This window comes from Theobroma cacao, chromosome 5, assembly GCF_053813885.1.
Source record: "Theobroma cacao isolate CCN51 chromosome 5, ASM5381388v1, whole genome shotgun sequence".
NCBI lineage: Eukaryota > Viridiplantae > Streptophyta > Magnoliopsida > Malvales > Malvaceae > Theobroma > Theobroma cacao.
The window spans coordinates 11259994-11270424 of NC_142643.1; the positions used below are offsets into that span (position 1 = coordinate 11259994).

Sequence of the window (10431 nt, forward strand, 5' to 3'; positions counted from 1 at the left end):
ATATATTATCTTAGGGATAAATTGTTATAAGGAAAAAAAAAGAAAAAAATATAAAATGTTGGGCCTTGAAATTCTACACAGGGCCCATGCATTCGAAATTCGGGCCTAAAATCATCGGAACAAAAGAAAGTTCGAAATCCCCAAGCGCCCAAAAATGGGAAAAACTAACCACGTGTCATCCCTTAACAGTGAGTTACATCCACTTTCCCAACCAAAACAAAACCACCATAGGATAGAGTAAAGCCGCCTTTAACATTAACGGCACTCTGCCACATTTAAACGGTCGAATAACGCCGTCAATTGCAGGAGGGAAATCCAAATTGTTCAAAACCAAAAAGCCAATAAAACTCGAAAATTTTCACTCTCTTCACTTTACCGCAATTTCTCTGTCTCTCTCTCTCTCGCTCTCTTTCCCCCCATCCATGATTTGCCCTAAAAATTTCATTCATTTTAGGGCAAATCCTTTTTCAAAATCCTAGATTAAGACTCGATTAGGTCAGCTGGCTCTTCTATTGATTTCTTCGTGATTTTTTCTTCAGAGGTAAGACACTGATTTGAATCTGATTTTTATATGAACTGTATTAGAATTTGTCAGCAATTTCCCCCATGATTTGCTTCTCTATTCTTTCTTTTTTGAAAAAAAAAATAAAAATGAGAAAAAGGCATAATTGCTGATATTGCTATTGCTATTGCTATTTTAGGTAAAGGAATTGCGGTTTATTTCTCGAGTGACTGGAATATGGCTAAGGTAGCTGCGCATGGTGCCTTAGCTTCTACTTCGCTACAAATTGGCGGTGATGCTCTCAAACTGGGTTCCACAGTTAAAAGGAAGACCCCTTCGGAACTCAGAGTAATTTTTTCCCCTCTAACTTATACTAGCATTGTTGCGATTCGCGATTGTGGTTCCGATAATCTGTTATGATTGAGTTTGATGTTTTGATAATCCTATGGTGCTATTATTTGAAGAGATAGAATTCTTTTCTGTCTCTAGCACTTAGCTTGTATTTTGTTTTTCCATCAATAAATCAGTGGCTTCTTGATTTTATTCTACTTTTTTTTTTTAAGTTGAGAAAACAGTTCAGTGTTTTGTGTCTTCCTTAATTCTGCGAAATCAAAAGCTTTAGTGTATTTTTAATCTTTTCATGTTTCTCATGTTTTCTTATGTATCAACCATACCATTTTAGTTTATACTTTTATTTAGTTTGATACTACATGGAGTCGATGTTAGTTTGACTACAGGTTAATTGAGCTCTCTCGTGGAATTGTAGTTCAGTGTTATACTTTGTAATGAATGTTTACAATAACAGGGAGAACAGCTAAAGCGGACGAATGTTGAAGAGCTTGTTAATAAATCTTTGGCCATAAGGTAAGTGTTGTTATTCCTCTTCTATTTACTATTGTTTTTATTTTTTATTTCTTAAAGTTGCAACTATCTGAGAAGTTGTTGTTCTCCATTGGCTGTGCTAGTGAGATGGATAACGGACTCAAAAAACAAGATCTGCCAAGGAATCCAAGATATATAGACACCCGAATGGATGAAGTATATCCTGCCAAGAAATCAAGGTTCAAACTGCTTTCTGGAAAAGAAAATGCCAAGGTTATTACATTTCCTGAAAATGTATAGAGTTGAAACATCCTGCTGAAACTAAAGTTTGTGTTACATATAAGTAAATAACTAGTTCATTGATTTGCTCAATTACTTATATTTGTTGGCAGGAAAATAGTTCAATTGAGCAACCTAGTAGCCTAAAGAAAATCTCTGCACTTTCAACTCTGGCTGCCAAGAGAAGGCAACAACTTTCATGGTATCTCTGTGTTTCTGTCAATCGTAGTATGCCGTATCTGGTTTATAATAAGTAGATTTATTCTTTGATTTTATTGGTTCTATGTTGTTGCTTTGCAGTCCAGAGACCTCTTTTGCTTCTGTTGATGTTCCTAAAGATGATGTAACTCGTGCCCCTCGAACACTTGAAAAATGTAGTCAGGGTACATTTCTTAGCGTTACTGAGCTTTCATCAGGAGGTCCAAAATTATCAGGCTTGGCAACTCTTGACATGGTACATGCTTTTAGGAGATTTGACGCTTTGATTACTCATATTATGTTTTTTTTTTAAATGAACCATCAATTGTTTTGTAGGATAAAGCATTGAAAGGACTAGCTGCTTGTGAAGCAATCCCTAGTGCACCTCCTGAGTCTTTGGAAAAATGTGATGATCTTTCACCTAATGGAAGCTTCTGCTCTGAATTCCATGTGACAGGCCAGAAGATTCCTCTGGATTTTACTCTGAAAACTTATATGCGATTGGTGTCCTCTTCCTCAGTGAATTGGTGAGTAAACCTGTTGTTTTTCTTCACATTTTTTACTATACTTCCTATACTTGGAGATATGGTCACTCCTGGGATAAGTTCCTTTTTTTACCATATCATTGAATCATGTTATATTAGAATATTCTTCAAAATGCTGTGCACTGTTATAAGAAATATGTATAAATTTATTAAACATTGAGATTATTGCATGATCTTTCTTATTCTTAATTATCTACATGTCCAAATGGGCTTAAAGGACATTCAATTCCATCAATATGATTAATTTACAGGACCTCCTTGCTTATATTTTAGATCTTGTATTGTTTTGCTTGTTCATATAACTAACATCTTATTTTGGTGATTTCAGGTTAAATAGGTCAATGATGTGTGGTACCTACAATGGTATGCCTCAAGTTACATCCCAATCAGGTTGTTCTGAAGATCAAAATATTACCAAAGCTTCACAGGCCAGACTGGCTTCCCAGGCCTTGAATTCTAGAGCATTACATTCATGGATCTACCCTCAATCTACCTTAGCACCATCTCTCATGTCAATATTGGCTTCATCGGCAGCAGATGGAGGTTTGTTTACTGGAACTTTTGAGTTGAATCCTCTCTCCTAACCTCGTCCTTTTGTGTGCATGACTGAACATAGACATACACATAGTGTTCCTTCCCCTTCCTTTCTCCTCCTATTTGAAGTTCTTCAACTGATGTTGCCCATTGTTCTCCAGCTGAAATGGATTTCTTAAGAAAGCGACAGTTGGCATGGGAGGACTCATTTCGGAGTCTTTACTATATGTTTCGTCAAAATGTTTGCAGCATCTTTTATGGTAAGTTTTCTTATGCTTATGGCTTTTCTTGTACTCACTATACATGGACCCATGTTCCAACTTCTTGCAGTGTTGGTTGATCCAAGTGCTAAGGATGATGTTTTCTCTTGGCATGAGAACATTAGGCTATATATTACACATATGAAATAACTGCATTCCTGGAAGTGCTTGTATTTGTCTTGTTCAATTCCATTTTGCTTGTGTCACATTGTTGGTGGTAAATGCCAGGTCCATCTCATGATCTGCTTACTCAGGGTACAATGATTTGCCATTTGTAGCAGAGTTATTTTTCAAAAAACACATATAAAGGTCTTCTCCATCTGCCAAGACTTGAGATTCTTCTTGTTTTTGTCCTCTATTTCAAATTTCCTTTTCTTTTTTTAATAACATTGAACTGTGCATGAAACATTTTTGTTGGAGTGTAATGCTGACTTACATTTATTTCTTTATTTAAAAGCATAAAACTATATCTTGGTAATGGTTTGGTTGGCAACTTTCTAGTTTGCACTTCACATTTTGTGGTGATGTTCACCGCTGCTGATGGTTCGGGAAGAAGCAGACGATCATGCCATGCTTATATCTCCCAGTCAACTAGAGGTTTGAGATCGTCATTCAAAGAGCATGTAAGATGCAAAATCTTGACTGGTTAAGCTATTACCCAGTGCTTATAATCATGATTATGGTGAACATGGGCCTTTTAACATATTTCTTTAATGTTATCCTGGTCATGTTATATTAAACTGCAAGGGTGGCAGGTGGTTTGCTTCTCATATAGCCTGTTGGTTTTTTCTATATGAAAGTGATTATTCTAGTATATAAATGCTTATATATTATCCTAGATTCCTATTTTTTTTTATCGCTTTCATATGTAACCAAGAAAAAGTTTGTTGGTGAATCTGAACCATTCTATTATAACCTAAGTTTTGTTGCTAAGATGGAGAATCTTTAAGATGATTCTTGACACATCAGCTACGGTGCTACAGATTTGGGCTCGGGTTGCATTGTTCTTGCGACACTATGAAGATAAATGGGCAGACTGATAGTAATTAAAGTTATAATGTAGAAAGTTATAAGTTTTGCTGATGTCAGCACTGTTGTGAAGTTATTGTTGACTTTACAAACATGTATGCAGCTCTGCTTGATGCAGCTGCTAGATCAGATCTTTGGTTGTTTTAGATACATATGCAAAGACAAGAGTGATTTGTTTTAGGATTTCTGAAGGCTGAAAGCCAATATAAGCTGTTGCCAACGTACCTGTGACTGAAGAATAGCATAGAGGAGATTTTACCTGTTATTTACTTAGTCTACTATCCAAAAGCTATGGATGTTACGCTGATCAGCTGATTTTGTATTTATGCTATATTATTGTGATTGAGAAATATTTTCGTTGTCTTTCCTGTGCTGGTTATTTATATATCCTTATTGATTAATTTTCATTCTCTATTGATGCCTGATGCTGTCAATTTTCCTCTACTGGTTTTGTTTTTGTATGTTTCCTAGGATGTTTCTTTTTCCATGCCTCTTTGCCGTTCTCAAGTAGAACAAGTTACTACTGAGGACCTGGTGGAGCTTTCAGAGATTGAAAAGCATAACTTGGGCCAGGTTAGTACTCATTTTTCATGCTGACAATTTGTTGTGATTTGGCCTTTGACTGAATTGTTGCCCAGGTGGACCATTAGATTCCTTTTGGTGCGGCATCTGGAGGCATTAAAGTTGAGCCATCAGTTTGATAGTTCAGCTGAGAAGTTGATCTTGGTCCACCTGCTATTTTCTGGAAAATTAACTACTTATAATCAATTTTTTGAGTTTCCTGAAAAAGATAAGAGGGTTTTGATCTGAACATGCATTATTCTTGGTTCTCCTTCCATTCCCTTTTTGGTGTCCCTTTTTCCATTCCTGCATGCTGCAAAGTGGATATCCCTAATGTAAAGATTAAAGCAGAAATTATTTAACTTCATTATGACATAAAATTAAAAAATAAATATAAAAATATTTCCCGCTGAGCACATAAAGAAAATCACTACCTACAGGACAATAGTTTCCATGCATTTATCTCCTTAGTGACTGTGTTTCTTAAGGAGATGCTTAAACTGGAAGAGAAATTTGGTGTGACTATTCGTGCACTCCTTTGCTCTATGTTATAATATATCTATTGAAGTTTCTTGTCCTCAAATATTCATTGACACAAAGCTGAAATTACTGCAGACTCGACGAATGAATTCCTTAAGTGATGTTGATAATACTCCACAGTCTTTGCTAGCTTTCACTGGAAATGATAATGTACATGGTTTGTTTGAAATTTTGTTAAATTATAGGTAAGTAGAGATTTTTTTTTTCTCCAATTCAAAAGATAATTTGTTTTCAGTATGAGCTATATGCTTTCAAGATTTTGTTTGACCGGGTTGACATAGTAACTTATCTTTTATCTGCATTGCCTTGCTACTGTATCTGACAACTTTTCTTCTAACCATCTTTAGATCTTTCTTGACTTTTTTGAATGCTGTGGATGTTCCTGTATTATATTCTCCTGTGCCATTTCAGAATGCTGCTCTTTCGGCTCCAGAGGTGAGTGATGTTACCTGAAATGAGATTTTGGTTCCCATGTTTAGGTTTTGTTGGTACATTCTAATCGTTCATTCAATCACCTAATATGGTGTCAATGCCCTTGGTGCATGCTATAATCCTCTTGTGCATGACATCTTTGTTACTTCTAGGTTGCCATAGAATAGCTGTTTAAACATCATTACATTTGTCTTGTCACATATAATAAGCGTTGGCTTAGAAAACTTAATCATATGGCCACTTAGTGCAGAACCTGGGTTATTATGGTTCTCTCTCAATTTGATGTCCAGATTAGATGCATGGAGATTAAAAGAGCTGATCATGGTGCTGCTCTCCCCAAAGGATTCACCTTGAGAGATGGTGATTTCAGGCCAATTTCATCCACTGGCCTTTGCTATAGTGTTGAAATCAAGGATTCACATATTCCTCCGTGGATTATCAGTAATATATGTGATCTAATGGCCTCAGAGGGAAGAAGCTTTGAAGCAAGGTATATTATACTTACTTTTCCTAAACACATTTGTTATGTAAATGAACTTGTTAGTGACAACTTGAAGGCAATCAATGATTAAATGTCAGTGTTGGATATGAAATTAAGTTATTCATCTTTCTAATTTTCCTTTTAAGAAGTTCCGGATGCAATTCGGGTATCAGAATGGTTAAAGGTGTTTAGGATGACTACTGAATCTCTAAAGAGTAAATTGAGGGGAAAAACAGAAACAGAAAAAGAAAGAAGATAAAAGATTAAAAAGAATGATGAATAAAAACTACGACATTACTCATCTATTTTCTGATTTGACTTGGGTGGTTTTCAGCTTTACAACAGAGCATACCTCAGTTGGCTTAAATATTGCTCTTGCGACAGCTTGTGAGAAAGCTGATAGTGAAGCAACAGTTGCTGAAGACTCACAAGAAACAGCCTATGCCTTTGGTATTCCCAAAGTTGTTGTTTCTCCTTATTTGCTTGCAGGTCTACTAAAGGGGTTGAACTACTGCAACGGTTCTTATGCAGTGTCTCTGTCTCCTGTATGACATGTTGATATTCATTATCTTCAGAGAAAACTATATTTTGTTACTGATGCTTCAGTTCTCTGATTTCCTTTTGCTTTTTGTACTCTGCTCCTGTATATTTTCATTTGGAATGGTTGACTGTAATTTATTAATGCCTTGTGGCATTTGTTTTTGCTAATAGAATGATGACTAGCAAAACCTAATGAGAATCCCTTATCCTCTGCTCCATCCTGCTAAAAGAAGGGGAAAGGCAGGGGCGAGGAAAAGTAAAAATTCTGCTTCTTTTCAACTATTATGTACTGTTTTACCGTTTGACTTACCATTTTCTTTAACACATGGCTATCTATATAAGTTTATTTTTTGATCACTGTAATTTTGTGAAATTTGAATTGGATGCGTGAATTGAATCCTCCAATGCAGATTTCAAGGTGGTGAGGGTAGAAAGGTCGGATGCAAACTCAAAAGGGGATGGAGAAATTGGAAAATGTTAGGATAGTTGAAGTTTATTTAATTTTAAGGGCTTTTGAATTTAAGAAAAAATTCATTATTGAGTTAGTGTGTAATTAATGTATACCGGGTTAAATTATACAATTAGTTTTTATATTATGATAAAGTAATAAATTTAGTTTTTATATAATAATTTGTAAAAATTGAGTTTTTATGTTTTTTAAAATTAAAAATGTCAATTCAATTGTAAATAATGTTAAAATATTTTTTGTTATTTAAGATGATATGGTACTTTTTTGCTAATGTGGTATTTAAATATGATGATGTGTTAATGATAGTGTGGCATTTTTAATTTATTTCATAATATTCTTTTCATTATTTTAAATTATAAAACACATAAATTTAATTTTTCTTTATCTTACAACAGTTTTCTTAAATCGTATGTTTGATATGTTTTTTTTCCAATTCCATTTAAAATTATTAGTTTGCATTGGATAATTTTATGTTTATAATTATAAAATTCATGTCATTGTTTGATCATATCATATCGTATTATTATTGTATAATTCGTGAAATATCACATCATTCTTTCTATGTTATTAGATTCAATGTCACATCAGTAAGAAAATATTCTATCAACACAATCAAATTCTATATTAGTTTAGATAATAGAAAATTTTTAAACATTAGACTAACATTGTCAATTTTGGAAAGCACAAGGATTCAATTTTTACAAATTATTGTATAAGAATTAAATCCATCGCTTTGATAGAGTACATGGATTAATTACATAATTTGACCTATATATTGGTAAAACATAACTATAGTTTAAGCTGTACTCTTTTTATTAATTAGTATAATTTGTGTCTAATATAAGGTTATAAAAAAGATTGATAAATAAAATGTCAAAAAAGAATATTGACGATTAGGTTTGGTGCTATGGTGGCATTGCCCTACAGTAAAAATGTCAAATGGCATCTTAAAATTCATGTCATATCTTTTTATTTTTAATTTTTTAAACTTCCACTTTAAGTACTAGTTAATACCACTATAGGTGTCAAATCTCCAAGTGTTTTCACCTTTTATAAAATGTTTAGTTCGCGGAATAGAATAGAAGAAGAATAAAATGATTATTCTCTGGGAATATAATAGGGTAGAAACAACTATCATGTAATTCCAAATCACCATGTAAACATCTATGTGCGTGCGTGTGTGTGTGTGTGTGTGTGTGTGTGTGTGTGTGTGTGTGTGTGTGTGTGTGTGTGTGTGTGTGTGTGTATCAAATTTCAAAAAATTCTTTTACACTATCTTGTGCTCAATATGTGAAAGCAAAAACATAGTCCAAACATCAAAATATTACAAATGTAAAAAAAGTTCAAAATCCATATTAGACAGACAAGACTAACAGAGTACAACTCAAAGGAAAGGGATTGACGTCTATCGAATGCCATATTGACATTTACACAATATAGAAGTAGCTTTTCCCAAAAGACAGTGACCCAAACAGTCTATTGATTTGAAAAAAAATGAGGGAAACTAATGAGAATCACAAAGACTCCGTAAGTAGATACGAGGAGTGAGAATAAGCTAAACGGAAGAGTGTTCATAAAAACACACTTTTAAACTCAATGCAATATGTAAATTTCCAAATACTTTCAAGTTTTGCTTCGAAAGTGTAATAACTCATTTTAAAATATTTCAAAAGTAAACAAAGTCTTTACAAAGTTTAGTGGTTAATACCAAAGCCACTTGTATATTATAATCCTTTTTGAAGTGTGAAAATTTTAGAAATAAACCTTAAGTATCGATATTTCTTATACGGGCATCAATACTTTTTAAACAGAATGTCTTCTAAGGCTTCTTGGGCTTAATGTATCAATACTTTTGCCATAATACTCTTAACATAGAACGTCTTCTGACTTTTAAGTATCGATACATTCCTCAGATGTATCGATACATTTCAAATAGAATGTAATTTTAGGAATTTTTGAAGAATAAGTATGATACTTCCTTTCAGGATATCAATACTTTCTTCACAAAGCTTAGTTTTTCAACCAAAAACAATGTTCTAAGTTCTCAAACAAGTCTATAATCGTTTCAATTCAAATTCTCAAAAGTTCAAAATACCAAAATCAGAGTACATTTCAAATTCTAATAGGTTTTGTTCAAACCAATAACCGATTCAATAATGATCAAGGTTTCAAGTTCTAAATCAATATATAACTCATTCTTCTAGCTGAGCAAGAAAAAAAAACTTATTCTTTCAATCCAAATGTCAAATAACTAGCAAGAAATTTGCGGAGCACTAACTAAAGAAGAACTAACAAAACGAAGGGTAGGATCATATCAACTACCGAGTAAATACAAAGTTGTACTGTAGAACACTTCGACAACTTTTATGGACATGATGAACAGAGTGTTAAAGTTATATTTAGATAGATTTGTGGTAGTCTTTATTGACAACATTTGAGGATTTTGCTCCAACTTTTAAGAGAGCACTAATTATATGCTAAATTCTCCAAGTGTGAGTTTTGGCTCAATAGTGATAGCTTCTTGGGTCATGTGGTTTTCAAAGATGGTGTTGAGGTAGACCCAAAGAAGATAGAGTTGATAGAGAAATGGCTAAGGCTAATTTTTATGACAAAGATTCATAGTTTGTTGGAATTGGCTAGCTATTACCTTCGATTTGTTAGGGATTTCTTTAAGCTCATCGCACCTTTGACTAAGTTAACTCAAAAAAATGTTAAGTTTAAGTGGTTTGAGGCATGTGAGGAAAGTTTTGGAAAGCTTAAGGCTTGCCTTACTTCAGCTCTAATACTTAGCTTGCCACAGGGTGTGGGCGGATATAAGGTTTATTGTGATGCCTTGAGAGTTGGATTGGGTTGCATTTTGATGCAATATGGTAAGGTGATCGTTTTTGTCTCAAGACAGTTGAAGAAGTATGAGCAGAACTACACCACCCATGATTTGGAGATGATGGCCATTGTGTTTGCAATGAAAATTTAGAGGCATTATCTATAAGGTGAGACTTGTGAGATTTATATTAATAATAAGAGTTTGAAGTATATTTTTCATTAGAGAAATCTCAACCTTAAGTAACATCAATTGATGGAATTACTCAAAGACTATGATTGCACCATTTTGTATCGTCTTGGCAAGGCAAAAATGGTGGCAAATGCTTTAAGCCAGAAATCTATGGGAAGCTTAACTCTTATTTCTATGGATAAGATATTTTTAGTTCAAAGAATTCATGATCTTGGTGATATGGGAT

At 33.8% G+C, this 10431-nt stretch overlaps 1 protein-coding gene across 1 annotated transcript; it reads left to right on the forward strand.

The window, feature by feature from the left end:
- The first annotated feature begins 328 nt into the window (after positions 1–328).
- Positions 329–7002, forward strand: LOC18598467 (downstream neighbor of Son). Its single transcript, XM_018122374.2, has 15 exons — positions 329–541; positions 702–850; positions 1308–1366; positions 1468–1597; positions 1717–1805; positions 1904–2057; positions 2138–2328; positions 2675–2889; positions 3042–3140; positions 3642–3763; positions 4641–4742; positions 5346–5455; positions 5618–5705; positions 5993–6192; positions 6518–7002. The coding sequence occupies exons 2-15, from the start codon at positions 740–742 to the stop codon at positions 6732–6734; spliced, it is 1887 nt and encodes a 628-aa protein (XP_017977863.2). The 5' UTR covers positions 329–541; positions 702–739; the 3' UTR covers positions 6735–7002.
- Positions 7003–10431: the final 3429 nt, after the last annotated feature.